Genomic DNA, 15588 nt, shown 5'->3' on the forward strand with positions numbered 1-15588 from the left:
GTCAGTAATCCTGGGATGCTGCATTGGGAAGTGTTACTCCAGGTGGCCTCATATGTAGGCACAGAATTTAGAGGGTGGTGTCCCCTAAACAGCAACGTTAGAGCTTGCTAATGAGACGTCCTATGCCGTGGCTAGCAGTTACCCTGTGTGTACTGCTGGGGCACATAAGACCCATTTCAAGCCACCACTTGGGAATGATTTTTGTTAGCTTTTTAGTTATATGTTATTTAGTTTTATATTTTAATTTTGTTTTATTGAGACAAGACAGAGTTTCGCACTGTCGCGCATGCTGGAGTGCAGTGGCGTGATCTCAACTCAACTGCAAACTCTGCCTCCCGGTTCAAGCATTTCTCCTGCCTCAGCCTCCCAAGCAGCTGGGACTATAGGCACATGCCACCATGCCTGGCTAATATTTGTATTTTTAGTAGAGAGGAGATTTTGCCATATTTGCCAAGCTGGTTTCAAACTCCTGGCATCAAGTGATCCACTGGCCTTGGCCTCCCAAAGTGCTGGAATCACAGGTGTGAGCCACTGCGCCCTGCCATTTGTTAGCTCTTTAGAAGAGAGGTTGTCTGGGTGTGGCAGTTCATGCCTATTATCCCAACACTATGGGAGGTGGAGGCAGGAGAATTGCTTGAGCCTGGGGATTTGGGACCAGCCTGGGCAGCATAGGGAGAGGAGATCCTGTCTCTGTTTAAAATGAAGATTACAATAAACGAAAGAGAGGTGTAGCAAACTCTAGCAGGTCCAGGCTCCTACAGGTGCCAGGGGAACAGGAGACCCCAGTGACGGACAGGGCCTTGTGTTGAGAGAGCTGCTCAGCAGGTCCTGCACTCCCTGGAGTGGCGCTCCTGGCCTTTGGTTCATGGGAAACCCAGCAGCTCAGACCCCTTTGCAACATGGTCAGCGTGAGGCTTTCCAGTTGTGAGTGGGCAGCAGGACAGAATCAGCTCGGAGACATTGTCTTGGTGTCTTTGAAACTAGAGAGGCTTTTGTGTCCTATGGAAGGAGGCTCTGGAAAGCAGTGGGTGCTTAGGCTGCCATCTGGTGCCTTCAGGCATTGGCTCCCGCTGCCCTCATGGGGCTGATGGCAGTGGAACCAAGTGGTGTTGGGGGTAGTGAGGCAGGCAGGGAGTGGCAGTGGGGCCGGTGAGTTGGCTCCAGGCCCTCGGTGGTGGGGAGAACCACTGGCTCTAGCCCTGTTCCTGGTGCTGCTGGTTAGGTGGGGGCAGACAGCAAGTTTCCCTGACCCTCTCCTGGCCCGCAGGTGTCAAGCTGGACAGGTCCTTGGGATGGACGCCTGGTACCTTGGAGGGGGGCTAGGCCAGGTGGGTGTGGAGGAGCCCTCACATGACAGTTGGTGAGGGCCCAGTGAGCCCCTCTCTGCTCTCCAGGTGGACCGGGTCAGCTACCTCCTGCAGGAGATCTATGGCATCGAGAACAAGAACAACCAGGAGACCAAGGTGTGTACCTGGGTGAGGTTTCCCTCTGCCATTACAAAACGCTCGATGGGAGCAGCCGGGGGACAGCGACGCACCAGTTCCCTTCCATGCCTTCCTCTGGGGTCCTGGACCCCTAGATGCCATCAATTTTTCTTAATTTTGTCTTTTTAAAGCTAACAGAGTGTATGGAACATTTTGTCTTTTTTCCAGCAAATTCACTGGCTTGTTATATAAATTGCCATCCAGGTCCCCCAGGGTAGCCTGGGAATGGGGGCCGGTGTTCTGCCTTCCCTCCAGGTTCAGCTGTTTGGCCCCTGCCGGCTGATTCTTGCCTGCTTCCCCGAAGGCAGCGAGTCCCTACCCTGCAGCTCCTGGGCGGGGGATGCCCATTCTGGATGTCCATAGAACCAGCCATGGTGCCTGACAAATTAGCCTTGGTGCAGCCCAGCCAGGGAACGGAACAGGGGATGAAATTAATTTTTGTTTTTGTTTTGAGACAGAGTCTTACTCTGTAGCCTAGGCTGGAATATAGCGGCGAGCCAGTCTCCTGCCTCAGCCTCCCGAGTAGCTGCGACCACAGGCGTGTGCCACCACACCCGGCTAATTTTTGTATTTTTGGTAGAGATGGGGTTTCACCATATTGGTCAGGCTGGACTCAAATTCCTGACCTCACCTGATCTGCCCACCTCAGTCTCGCAAAGTGCTGGGATTTCAGACCTGAGCCACTGCACCTGGCCGATGATCTTGTTTAAAGGCACACCGGCATGAGAGAAACTCCTGGCTCTTAAGATCTCGGAAAGCCTCACACGCCCGCTTCAGTGTGGCATCTGGGCCCAGGACAGCTGGAGTAGCTCCATGTGGCAGAAGCAGAGCTCCTGGCTGGGCCTCGCCTCAGCTGAGAACAGTCAGTGCATTCACATTTTACACCAGAAGGTGGCCAACTTTCCAAAAAGGGCCAGAGAGTGAATGTTTTCAGCTGCCTGGGTGTGTGGTCTCTGTTGCAGGGACTCCACGCTGCCATTAAACAGGAGCAGCAGCGTCGGTATGGAAATGCGTGGGTGGGACAGTGTTACAAGACTTTAGGGAAACAGCCCAAGAGCCTGGTTTGTGGATCCCTGTTTTAGAGTTTTGGCTCTTTGTCCACTTGCTAATTTGATTTCTGGTAGCTGCCATTAGTTAATGAAAACATTTCTAACATGTGAACTGCATTTTTTAAACCAAAAATGCGGGTACCCTGACATTAGGAAGTTAAGATTCTTGGGTGGATCTCTCCCACATTTTCTCTTTGGGTTGGAAGAACAGAAGGAGAGCATGTTCTCATGATGTGGTGGATGAGGGGCACAGATCCTCTCCTCCACTGGGACCTGGCTTCACACTGGGTTTGAGCCTCGTGGTGGTTCTGTTCTGGGGTAAACTCCTCCTGCCTTCTGGATTTCTCTTTGTCATGACAGCCACAGAGTAGGGTGGGACAGCTGGGGACAGGAAACTGGAGCCCTGCTCTGGCCCTTGGGAGGCTGCCGAGTCACAGGCCCTTGTCCCCACAGCCCTCGGACGACGAGAACAGTGACAACAGCAATGAGTGTGTGGTGTGCCTGTCTGACCTGCGGGACACGCTGATCCTGCCCTGCCGCCACCTGTGCCTCTGTACCTCCTGCGCTGACACGCTGCGCTACCAGGCCAACAACTGCCCCATCTGCCGGCTACGTGAGTGCCCCAGCTGGCCGCTCTGTGGAAGGTTCTGGAAGTTAGGGACTGGCTGCATCACGGCAGTCCTGGGCTGGGGGCTACAGGTCTCTTAGTCATTGGGCATTCATCTAGTCTGTGCGGAATGTGGGCACGTTGGCTGCCAGAGTCACCTACCATGAGAGTTGGCAGGGATACCAGCACGGGGCATTGAGATCTTCATGTCTGCCTCCAGCCAGACAAGGCTTGCAGAACCAAGGGCCACAGAGGCACTCCAGGGCAGATGCTACAGCAATATTTGGACTGAACGAAAATTGTTCAGTGAATGAAATCTTTATTCTTACTTTGTTTTTACTAATTCTTTTTTTGAGACAGTCTCACGCTGTCACCCGGGCTGGAGTACAGTGGCGAGTTCTCAGCTCACTGCAACCTCTGCCTCCTGGGTTTAAGCAATTCTCCTGTCTCAGCCTCTCTAGTAGCTGGGGTTATAGGTACACACCACGCCCAGCTAATATTTATATTTTAGTGGAGATGGGGTTGTGCTATGTTGGCCTGGCTGGTCTTAAATTCCCGGCCTCAAGTAATCTGCCCATCTCAGTCTCTCAAAGTGCTGGGGTTACAGGCATGAGCCACCATGTCTGGCTGGTTTTATTTATTTATTTATTTTTTTTTGAGGCAGGATGTGTTGCTCAGACTGGAGTGCAGTGGCCCCATCATAGGTGGCTCACTGTAACTTTGAACTCCTGGGCTCAAGCAGTCCTCCCACCTCAGCCTTCCAGATAGCTAGGACCAAGTAGCATACCGCCACAGGTCGCTAGTTTTTTGTTTTTAATTAATTAATTAATTAATTAATTTTTTTGAGACAGAGTCATACTCTGTCACCTAGGCTGGAGTACAGTGGCAGGATCTTGGCTTACTGTAACCACTGCCTCCTGGGTTCAAATGATTCCTGTGACTCAGCCTCCTGAGTAGCTGAGATTACAGGCCTGTGCCACAATGCACGGCTATTTTGTGTCTTTTTAGTAGAGATGGGGTTTTACTATGTTGGCCAGGCTGAACACAAACTCCTGACCTCAAGTGATCTGCCCGCCTTGGCCTTCCAAAGTGCTGGGATTACAGGCAGAGCCACAGCGCCTGGCCTTGTTTTTGAATTTTCTTTTTTTAGATATAGGGTCTTGCTATGTTACCCAGGCTGGCCTCAAATTCTTGGGTTTAAGTGGTTCACCCGCCTCCCAAAGTGTGCTGGGATTATGGGCATAGCCACCATGGTCAACTCAGATCTTTATTTTAAAAGTAAAATAGAAAATATTTTGGTTAAAAAAATGGCAGTGTAACGCTGGTTGTAGATCACAGCTGAAATCCCAGCACTTTGGGAGGCTGAGGCAGGAGGATCGCTTGAGCCCAAGAATTCAAAACTAGCCTGGGCAACATGGCAAGACCCCATTTCTACAAAAAGTTAAAAATTAGCCAGATGTGTTGGATGTAGTCCCAGTCACTTGGGGGGCTGAGGCGGGAGGACCAATTAAGGCTGGGAGGTGGAGGCTGCAATGAGCTGTGATTGTGCCAGCGCTGCACCCCAGCCTAAGAGACAGGGGAAGACCCTGTTCCAAAAAAAAAAAACAAAATTACAGTGAGCTGAAAACAAAGTATTCTGGGTAGAAAATTGACTAAGGAATTACGTAGGGTTTTCTAGAGCACTCCAGACATTTCCTCATTGAAAAGCTGTCTCATGGAGCACTGTTGAGTGTTTGTCTTCCAGTAGAGGGAACCTAAATGTTCTCAGGGTAAAAAAATCCACGAGGTCAAAATTTGCGCCCCACTGGCGGGCCCTCACCCTGGATCCTGGGATCCTTGGCCTGGGTCCTGGCAGCGGGGCTGGGGCGTGGGTGTGATTTGCCTGCGCAGCTGTAGGACATACGCACTTAGTAGGCCAGCAGACCCCTGAGCCTGGCACAGGGCTTCGCGAGGACGCCGGTCTGTGCAGTCAGGCTGTGCGGTCACGGGAGTCATCTAGATCCCAGGAGGAAGTGAGGAGGCTGCCGGGTCTGGAGGGAGCGTTGGGCCGCACAGCCTTTGGCAGATCCTATAGCAGGGAGGGCCAGCCCAGGCCATCTTTGTCTGAAAGGCACAGGGTGGTGTAGGGTGGGGGGTAAAGGAAGTGGGGTCAGGGGTGGGCTGTAGGGGAAAGTTCTCGTCTGTGTCTAGGAGGCAGGCATTGTTGATGACTGAGCCTTGGGGAGGCTGTGTGGCTGGAGACACAGCAGGGCTGCTTTCCAGGGAGGGTCCCCTGATCTGAGTCTAACTCTAGAATCTTCAAGTATGTGGGGGGTCTGTGGGTCAGGGCCATCGGACTTAAGTTCAGAGCCCCTGTGTGGCTTTGAGCCTCAAGGAGGTGGCAGTAGATGTGCCCCTCACAGGCCTTGAAGGCAGAGCCTGTTGTTCTCAGTAGGAATGGAAAAATGGGGCCGGGCGAGGTAGCTAATGCCTGTAATCCCAGCACTTTGGGAGGCCAAGGCGGGTGGATCACAAGGTCAGGAGATCACGACCATCCTTGCCAACATAGTGAAACCCTGTCTCTACTAAAAATTCAAAAATATTAGCTAGGTGTGGTGGTATAATACATGGTCCTAGCTACTCGGGAAGCTGAGGCACGAGAATTGCTTGACCCTGGAGGTGGAGGCTGCAGTGAGCCAAGATTGCACCACTGTGCTCCAGCCTGGGGACAGAGCAAGTCTCTTTGTCAAAAAAATAAAATAGAAATGGACACAGAGGAGTCCCGCGGCCCTGCCCCTGTGCTGATCGTGGATGCTCTCCTGTTTTGGTTTGTTGAGGGCGGCTGGTTTTGTTTGGTGATTTGGTTGTTCGGTTTCCTGGCCTGTTTCTTGATGAAATGTGGCCTACACGCCTCACTAAAGGTGTCTCAGGAACATTCTACAGTGGCCTGTGGGGCCTTGTGTGAGCAGGACTGGTGCTGCGGGATGACAGGGCATCCAGGTCCTGGTTTATCTTCCCTGCTCCCAGTGGCTGCTGTCTGTGCCCCTGAGTTTCCCCAGCGTGGTTTCCCATCTCAGTTTCCCCAGCGGGATATCCTTGCCTCAGTTTCCCCAGCGTGACTCCCCACCTGTTTCTGCAGTGTGACGTCCTTGCCTTAGTTTTCCCAGTGTGACATCCTTGCCTCAGTTTTCCCTGCATGACTCCCCACCTCAGTTTCTGCAGTGTGGTGTCTTTGCTTCAGTTTCCCCTGCGTGACTCCCCACCTCAGTTTCCGCAATGTGATGTGCTTGCCTCAGTTTCCCCAGCGTGACTCCCCACCTGTTTCCACAGTGTAACATTTTTGCCCCAGTTTCCCCAGTAGACACTCCCTGTGGAGCCCTGCCTTGGGCAGCACTGCATGGCCTTGCTGTGTCTCCTTGCCTGGGGCCATTTTGTTAAGACTGTTTGATCTGGAAGCAGGGTTGTCCCAGGACCATGGTGGGGTGGGGTGGGGTGAGTAGGTTGGGTGGGGGTCGATCCCTGGGGCTTGGCGGGTGCCTTCGGGCCGGGCATCCCGGCCTGATGTGAGCCCTCCTTCTGCCTCAGCTTTCCGGGCCCTCCTGCAGATCCGGGCAGTGCGGAAGAAGCCAGGAGCCCTGTCCCCCGTGTCCTTCAGTCCTGTCCTGGCCCAGAGCCTGGAGCATGACGAGCACTCTGTAAGTGCCACCTCCTGCCTGCGGGATGGGTGGGCATGAGAGGGGCGTCAGTGCCCGGACCAGGCCCAGGGCCCAGACCGTCAGCCCGCAGCCCCATGTCCTCCTCTGTCCAGTGGGCAGGGGTGGCCCCCACAGGTGGCTGTGAGGCATAAATGATGTGGCCAGGCTAGGTTCAGGGATGCCACTGCTGGGAACAGTGCTGCCACCATCAGCCTCCAGTGCCTGTGTCAGGGCTGAGCGCGGTCGTGGTCTTGGTGGAACCAGGTGCTTTTTTTGTTGTTATTTTTGAGGCAGCGTGTCTCGCTCTGTCACTGAGGTTTGAGTGCACCCAAAGTGATGCAGTCTCAGCTCACTGCAGCCTCCACCTCCCAGGCTCAAACAATTCTATCACCTCAGCCTCCCAAGACGCTGTGACCACAGGCATGTACCAACACGCCTGACTGATGTTTTATATTTTTAGTAAGATGGAGTTTCACCTTGTTGCCCAGGCTGGTCTTGAACTCTTGGGCTCAAGTGATGCTCATGCCTCAGCCTCCCATAGTGCTGGGATTACAGGTGTGAGCCACCACTTCCAGCCTGTGGTTCTTAGTGAATGAGCTGTGCCATTTCCCTCATGAGTCGCTGTGCGAGGAGCGCTGGTGACCCTCCTCCTGAACTCCAGGCCCACCAGGCTCCCTCATGGGAACCTAGGGCAGACCCTGCTTCAGCCACACAAGGGAGGTGGAACTCTGGTTCCAAGAATCCAAAGAGAGAGACAGAGACATGGAGAGAGATGTGAAGAGACACAGGGAGAGATGTGTAGAGACAGAGACAGGGAGAGATGCGGAGAGATACAGGGAGAGACAGAGACAGGGAGAGACAGAGACAGGGAGAGATCTGGAGAGACAGGGAGAGATGAGGACAGACAGGGAGAGATGCAGAGAGACAGGGAGAGACACAGACAGATGTGGAGAGACATGGAGAGACAGATAGGGAGAGATGGAGAGATACAGATATAGAGAAACACAGGGAGAGACAGACAGGGAGAGGGAGAGACATGGAGAGACAAAGATGGAGAGACAGGGAGATATGTGGAGAGACACAGGGAGAGACAGACGGAGAGATAGGGAGAGATAGGGAGAGACAGGGAGAGAGAGATGTGGGGACATACAGGGAGAGATAGAGGGAGAAATGAGAGACAGGGAGAGATGTGGAGAGACAGAGACAGGGAGAGATGTAGAGAGATACAGGGAGAGACAGAGACAGGAAGAGATATGGAGAGACAGGGAGAGATGCAGACAGATGTAGAGAGACATGGAGAGACAAATAGGGAGAGATGGAGAGATACAGATATAGAGAAACACAGGGAGAGACAGACAGGGAGAGATGTGGAGAGACACAGGGCCAGATAGAGGGAGAAATGAGAGACAGAGACAGACAGGGAGGTATGTGGAGAGAGACAGGGAGAGATGTGGAGAGACACAGGGAGAGATAGAGGGAGAAATGAGAGACAGGGAGAGACAGATATGTGGAGAAAGATGTAGAGAGAGAGAGACAGGGAGACATGTGGAGACAGAGACAGGAAGACGTGGAGAGACAGGGAGAGATGTGGAGACACAGAGATGTGGAGAGACAGAGACAGGGAGACATGGAGAGACAGAGACAGGGAGAGACGTGGAGAGACAGAGATGTGAAGAGACACAGGGAGAGAAAGACAGAGATATGGACAGACCGACACAGAGGCGGGGACGGTGACTGGGGCTGTGGTGAGTGGGGAGCAGAGTGGGGGAGGTGACAGGGATTGGCTGGCCCAGAGTCTGGTTCTCGGGCCCTTGCTCCCTGCTGGCCACAAGCACTGTCAGGGTGCATCCCTTTCTGGGCTCTTAGCTGTGGCTGTTTGAAGTCGTTGGTTCTTGCAGGCCCTGCTGCCTCTCTAAACAGAAAAGAGGAGCAGAGCCCCAAGGACTGGCATTTACAGACACCGCCTTTGCTGTCAAAGGCTCCTTACAAGCCCCCTTGAGCAGGGCCTTGACCTGGGGCCTGTGGGCCTCCCTGGCAGCAGATGCAGTATTTCTGAAATGGGGCCAATGTTTAAAAGTCTGGAATTTCCCTTAAAACCCAGATTTTGGGTTTCTCCTTTAAAATCTTACCTGGTCTTGAAGCTTGTGGAGAAACATGGCTTGACATCCCCTGTCATCCGGGGCTCCTGGCACCACGCCCTCTGGCACTTTTGGCATTGGCTTTGATTTGGAAATGCTGCGTGCGCTCTGGGTTTTGGTGGAGAGAGAAGCAGCCCCTGGGGGAGTAGCCCCTGAGAGAGTTTCACAGAGGGAGTGATCCATGCTCAGGCGGTAGCTAGGTTTATTGTCACTTGTTTTTGCCCCTCCCTGTTTGTGTCCTGGTGGCTGAGGGTCTGGCAGGTCCTTCTGTGTTTGTCCCTCTTACATTGAGTGAGCTGAGATTCCCCTGCAGCATAGGGCGCTGGGGTCCAAGGTGTGACAGGTGGCTGTGAGCCCCCAGAAGGGCTGGCGCCCACCCAGAGAGCCGCCCTCCCCTCCTCAGGGGGCGAAAACAAACACTCCTATTCACCCGCCAGGTGCGTTCCATGTAGTGCCAGAAAGAGCCACTGTGACGTTCTCTCCAGCGAGTCCCTAAAGATGATCGTGGGGTGGGTGGTTCTGGAGCTGTCTTCTCCACAGCCCTCTTTAGGGGGTTCATGTTTGGTAGGTAGTGGCAGTGCCCGGGCAGTGGCTGGGGGACTTTGACCAGGGTAGCTTCAGGATCCCCACCCTGCACCCATCCCGCATTAGGGAGCATCCGGCTGCTCTCATGTCCACCTTGGCCAAATCTGTTGCCCCAGGTGACCCACACTGCGGTGGGCAGGCACTGGGATGAGACCAGGCTCCGCGGCACCGCTCTTGGGAGCTGCTGGGATTCACACACAACCCACCCAGACCCAAGTCAGAACCTGTCCTTAGCATGGTCCCAAGATTCACATCCACTGCAAGGCTTTGAAGTTCTGGGCCTCGGCGTGGTAAGAGGACAGCTAGTCAGAGACCTGTCCAGCCCACTCTAGGGCCGCGCGGGGGTGGTAGTTGTAAAACATATGATTTTTATCTTGACAGTGTCCCTTTAAAAAATCAAAGCCGCACCCCGCCTCCCTGACCAGCAAGAAACCTAAAAGGGAAACAGTAAGTGTCTGGGCCTCTGGCTATGTTTTTTTGCCCCGCGCCCTCATTTTTAAACCCACGTCAAATAGGGGAGATGGTTTCCGCCCCAGGCTAGTGTCTGATTCGGGTAACCTGTCAGCTCTGCTCTCCCAGTCCTGGCCTCCCCGCCCAGGGAGTTTGTGAAACCAGACGAGCTCTTGGTCCGTGGGCAAAACGCAGGCTTGCCGGCCTCGCTGCCCTCCCCTCAGCTTTGCCTCTGCCCCGCGTGGCCCCCGTGCCGTTTCCCTTTTTTTTCTTGCTGGCAGTGGAATGGATGTTGCAGGCGGAACTAACATCGCTGCTGCGTTTTGCAAACGTGCCCCTCGCACATGCTTCTCTGTCCCGCGTCCTGCTCCTTCACCCTGCGGGTTCGAGCTCTTTGGGCTGAGGACTTTGGTTTTCTTGGGCTTTCCTTGTGCCCCAGGGAGCAGGCAGGGTGCAGCACAGGCCTACCTGGAGCCTCTGCAGCCCGGGCAGACCCAGCCGAAATCCCGTGGGCCTTGGTGTTTAGAGAGGTGGAGGCCGCTCCGGAACCACCTGGAGCGCGTCTTCCTTTCTAGAGGGGTAAGGGGACTCTGTGTAGTTATTTATCTTTAATTGGAGGCAGGTATGGGAGTAAATGTGGGGTACAGAAAAGAATCCTGGGCCATGCCTGCTCTCCCACCTGTCCATGATCCCAGGCACTTCCCACCCATCTCACTTTCCCCTTCCTTCTAGGAGCTCAGTCAGGCAGGCCGGGGTCTCCCGGAAGGAGCAATGCTGAGTGTGTTGCCTCTCAGCCTGGTTTTGTGGGGACCAAGCAGGCCCCTACAATCTTACTTCCTTTCCCCAGGTGACCCACACCGCGGTAGGCAGGCACTGGGATGAGAACAGGCTCCGTGGGCATTTTTCGTCTTCCTCAGCCTCTTCCATTCTGTCTGTTCCCCATGAGGGGAGAACAGCGGCTCTTAGCCAGGGCACCTGTTAGTGTTGCCTGGAGCACGTCAGCCCCCAGAGGCCTGGGCAGGGCACAGCTCCCAGCAGCTCAGCTCTCCCTGGTCCAGGACAGCCCCCGACCCTGTCTCGCCTCTGGCATGGCTTCACTCTGCCCCCGCTCCTAGCTCCCGTCTATCACTAACACTTCTCTCTCCACCTGTGGCCAGGCGGGAATGAAAGCCAGGGAGGGGCCGGCTGAGGCCAGGGCTGGGGCAGCTCTTGGCAGATGCCCTCGTGACCATCATCCCAGGCACCAGCGTGGGCATTTGGGCATCCGGGTTCATGCTGGAGCTGATGGCTGAGGCAGGGAGGGCATCGGTGCTGCCAGGGAGCTCTGGGCCACCCTCTGAGGGCAGGGTAGTCTAAATTCCCGAAAGGACAGTGGATAGAAGGTCATCAGGAAGAGGGTCTAGGGAGCAGGTGGTCCCTGGGCATGAGCCTCCCTCACCTGCCCTGTCCCTGCAGAGCTCTGACAGCGTCCCACCCGGCTATGAGCCCATCTCGCTGCTCGAGGCGCTCAACGGCCTCCGGGCTGTCTCCCCGGCCATCCCCTCAGCCCCTCTTTATGAAGAAATCACCTATTCGGGTGTCTCGGACGGCCTATCCCAGGCCAGCTGTCCACTCGCCACCATTGATCACATCCTGGACAGCAGCCGCCAGAAGGGCAGGCCTCAGAGCAAGGCACCCGACAGGTGAGTGGCAGGCAGGCTGGGTGCATGGGGCGGGTGTGGTGGCATGCGTGTGGAGTGGGTGGATTTGTGGTTTCAAATCAGTTTCTGGTGTTTTCCATATGATGATCCCCTAGAAGGACTCTGAGACCCCATAGCAGGTTAGGCTTGTGGATAAAGTTTATCATAGCAGAGAATGTAGAGCAGACGAGGCAGGAAGAACGTCTGGGCAGCCGGAGGCGTTGCCCCCCGACCAGGGCCACATGGTGTGCACGCGCATCCATGCTCTCGGCGGGGAAACTGCAGGGGTCCGTGCCGCATCTCTGCCACGGGGAGGCCCTCTGAGTCTGAGGGTTCCTGGACTTTCCTGGGGGCTGGTCACGTAGGCCCTCTCTGCCAGTGAGCGGCCAGGGCAGCCGGGACTCGGGACTTGACAGTGACCCAGGCACACTCACTGCTCTTGCAGTTCGCCCCTGACGAGTCACGGGGCGTGGTCCCGCTCCAGGCGATGACTGCATTGTCTGTCACTCACATGGCAGCCTTCTGAGGGCCTAGCTCCCGGGGTTGGCCCCGGGTCAGTTGTGGATTCCCTGGAGCCTTGTGGGGTGCAGAGCAGCTGCCCCGGGGACTCTGCCACAGGCGTGTTGGTTCTCCTAGAAGAGTATCAGGAAGCCGCCCAGCCACCTGCCATGCCCATGAGGAGGCAGCACCAAAACTGAGAGAGAAACAGGGGCCTCTGTCTCCTGCTGCTTCTCCACCCCAGGAACTACCAGTTGTTTCTCTTCTCTTTATAGAAAGAAGAGGAAGCCTAGGTCTGTGCCAGTGTGCTGGGAAAGAGGCCCCTCTGTTGGGTGGGTCTGTGGTGGCTGCCTTTGCCTGCTGGCCATTTGGGTTGGTCCCAGTGGTGGGCGATGGAAGCGCCTCCCCAGGGAGTGTCCTTTGCATGGGTCCTGGCAGGCGTGTGCAGGGGCCCGCTAGTGCCAGCGGGGCAGTAGCCCTGCACGGCTTTGGCAGAGTTGGCATTTCTTGTCGTTATCCTCTCATCCCTGCCCACTCTCTCCTCTGTCCTCAGCGCCCTGCGGTCCCCGTCTTCCCCCATCCACGAAGAGGACGAGGAGAGGCTCTCTGAGGATGTGAATGCCCCTCTCCCACTGGGTGGCGCAGAGCTGGCCCTTCGGGAAAGCAGCTCCCCTGAGGTGAGGCCCCCCGGGAGGCTTAATGTGCCCGCCCCGGCCAGCCCACCAGCCCATCGCTGGAATCGCACCCCATCCCACTGCCCGCCTGGGCACTCCCGCACTTCTGGGCCCTTTGAGTATCTTGGCTCCTTAGCCTCGGTCTGGGGACACAGCACCCCCTGGTGTAGTGGCTGTCTGGGTCTCAGGAGGGCCATGGCTGATGGCAACTTGTCCTGGAGTGGTGGCTGCAGGTCTCCAAGCTCCAGGCCACTTTCCCCTTTGTTTCCTAGAGTTTCCTGTTTTTGTGTTTATTTTATTCATTCTTTGTGTTTTTTGTTTGTTTCCTAGAGTTTCCTAACAGAAGAGGTTGATGAGTCGTCACCAAAGCAAGGTGAGCCCCTCTTCCCATGGGTGCAAACTGCATGCTGGGACCAGGTGGCCCCAGCTCACTGGGGTCTGAGGGCTCTGGGCGGCGGGTTTGGGCCAGCCTCTCCTCTGCCCCAGGAACTCTCAGCCAAGAGGCACCCCTCCCAGCTTGGTGGCACTTGGGATCCTGGCTGGGAGGGACTGAATGGGTGACGGGGCCAGGACACGCTGTTCACCCTTCAGGGCCATCTGCCAGGTGTGGGTAGCACCTGTCAGCATTCAGTCCTGTTTTTGAAATGTGGATGTGTAATGTTTCTGTGTCAGAAGCAAAACCCCATGCTCTGAGCATCCGGGACACAGTGTAAAAACGGGGGGAGAAAGCCCCATGCTGGAGGGTGGGAAGTAGGGGAAGAAAGGAAAGCACCCGTCCTTAGGGTCCTGGGAGAGCAGGTGCAGTCAAGGTGGAGTCCCGTCAGAGCCCAATCCTGGGGACCCTGAAGTGGCTATGCAGTCCTTGGGTCCTGCCCAGAGGGACCTGCTGGGACCTGGCCCCTGCCTGTAGGTCCCTGACCTTGCTCTCTGCCTGCAGGGACCCGAGCACCGTCCATTGAGAACGTCCTGCAGGACAGCAGCCCTGAGCACTGTGGCCGAGGCCCACCTGCTGACGTCTACCTGCCAGGTGAGGGGCTGGGGGGCTGGAGGTGAGGGGCTGGGTGCCCGTCTCAGTCCCCCGGGAGGAGGCCCCTGCTCCATTGGCCCATGCTTAGCTGCAGGGGCCGGTCCGGTGGAGCTCGGTTCTCTCGCTGGCGCTATGCCATTCCCCTGCTATTGACCCTGAAGCAGGATGCAGCCCAGGGCTGCAAGGCAGCGTCGCGCAGGGCCTGGCTCTTGGGAGTAGAGTCTGCCCCAAAGCCCCTTCATTTCCTGGGGCCAGCTTGGCCACAGGAGGGGAGAGAGGCTGCCTGTAAGAGGATGGGTTCCTTTTCCCTGTGCCTCCTGCTGGCTGCCAGGAGGGCAGTTCTGGCCCCGCTGGGATCATCACATCTTCCCCCATCCCTGGTTGTTCCATGGGCCCACAGGCCCCAGGCTGGGTGCCAGGTGAACTCTTAGCAGAGCCTGAGAGCTGTAGACGGAGCGGAAGCAGGTGCCACATGCTGTGCTGGGCATCGGGGGCCCCGGGCCACAGAGAACAGGGACAGTGGCTTCTGGTTCACCCCTACCCCAGGCCTGATGTAGGCCATCTGTCTAGATGCAGCAGCACATCCCAGGCCAGGGCACAGAGGACAGGTTGGGGGGGGGGCACCGGGTACCAGCGGGGAGCGGCAAGGCCGGGAGAAAGGGTTGCCATTTTCACCTTTCCCAGAGGCTCGGGCCTAGGCAGGCCCCGTCAGCCAAGTACCTTCACTCTCTGCTTTGCTGGGATAAGATCCTCAGCTTCAAATCCTGAGCTCCAAAGACCGGGAGGGAAGTGGGGGCTCAGACTGGTACCTCCGCATCTGCCGCAAGGAGGTCTGCAGCTCTGGAACTGAGATAAACGGGGAACTCGGTGGCTTCAGACGTGACCCAGAAGCTGCTGCTTAGGGGCATAGCTCCTCCCTTGTGGCTGCTTCGTTACCTCCTCCTGACCCCAGGGCCAAGCGGTGCTCAGTCCTCCTGGGTCACCCGGTGACCTGGGCCTGGCATTGGGTGATGGTGATGCGCTTTAGTTGGAAGGGCCTCTTGTCCCTCCGGACTCTGGCTGAGCAGTGGCCTGGGCGGGGTGGGTCACAGGTGCAGGAGCTGGCACCGCCCCAGGTCCCTGATAATAGCAGCAGCCTGCCCCAAACAGCTCACAGCAGAAGGTGCATTTAGGACTAGCTTACCTTAAAGTGACGCAGAATTCCAGTAAGGTCTTTCAAAGGACCTCAGATGTTTCATTCTGATGGAAAAACTTGGAAGGTGTTGGAGGGGAGGGGCTGGGAGAAGGACTTGGGCTTCTGAGAGCCACAAGCGTGACTTCTGATCCTGCGGGGTGGCCCTGCAGGGCAGTGTCTGAGAGGCCACACCTCTGCTGTGTGGCCTGGCCTGGGAAGGATCACCACAGCCACTGCGGGCCCACACACATGAGACCAGGACCCTGGGGTCTCATGCCCCACACCCAGGGAGGGTCTCGGGCCTTCTTTAGGTGCACAGATGGGGCAGGAGGCAGTCATCTGTAGAGGTTGCATAGAGGGGCCAAGTCTACATCCAGGCAGCCCGAGGTGAACTCCTGGGCCAGGCGCCCGACTTGGGGTCGGCTGCCACTTGATGCCAGCAGGTCAGCCTGCACAGCCTCAGGTTTGAGCTATGGACAGCACATTCGCCTTTGGGGTCTTCATGGTGCCATCTACTTGGTTGTCAACCTTGTAAGCACAGGTTTCTGT

General features: G+C 56.2%; 1 protein-coding gene across 8 annotated transcripts in view; it reads left to right on the top strand.

Annotated features, from left to right (window-relative positions):
- The window catches only part of MGRN1 (mahogunin ring finger 1), a 61572-nt gene that overhangs the window by 40154 nt on the left and 5830 nt on the right, over nt 1-15588 (top strand). For 5 of the 8 annotated variants that reach the window (XM_017505993.2, XM_017505992.2, XM_017505996.2 and 2 more), the window contains exons 9-16: nt 1395-1463; nt 2987-3146; nt 6705-6814; nt 9919-9984; nt 11443-11669; nt 12718-12841; nt 13169-13211; nt 13776-13865. In XM_017505993.2, the coding sequence (XP_017361482.1) occupies nt 1395-1463; nt 2987-3146; nt 6705-6814; nt 9919-9984; nt 11443-11669; nt 12718-12841; nt 13169-13211; nt 13776-13865 (889 nt within the window). The remainder of the gene's footprint in view (nt 1-1394; nt 1464-2986; nt 3147-6704; nt 6815-9918; nt 9985-11442; nt 11670-12717; nt 12842-13168; nt 13212-13775; nt 13866-15588) is intronic. The other 3 variants (XM_017505994.2, XM_037730470.1, XM_017506000.2) reach the window with 1 other exon arrangement.

Source organism: Cebus imitator, unplaced genomic scaffold, assembly GCF_001604975.1.
Source record: "Cebus imitator isolate Cc_AM_T3 unplaced genomic scaffold, Cebus_imitator-1.0 Scaffold346, whole genome shotgun sequence".
NCBI classification, from domain to species: domain Eukaryota; kingdom Metazoa; phylum Chordata; class Mammalia; order Primates; family Cebidae; genus Cebus; species Cebus imitator.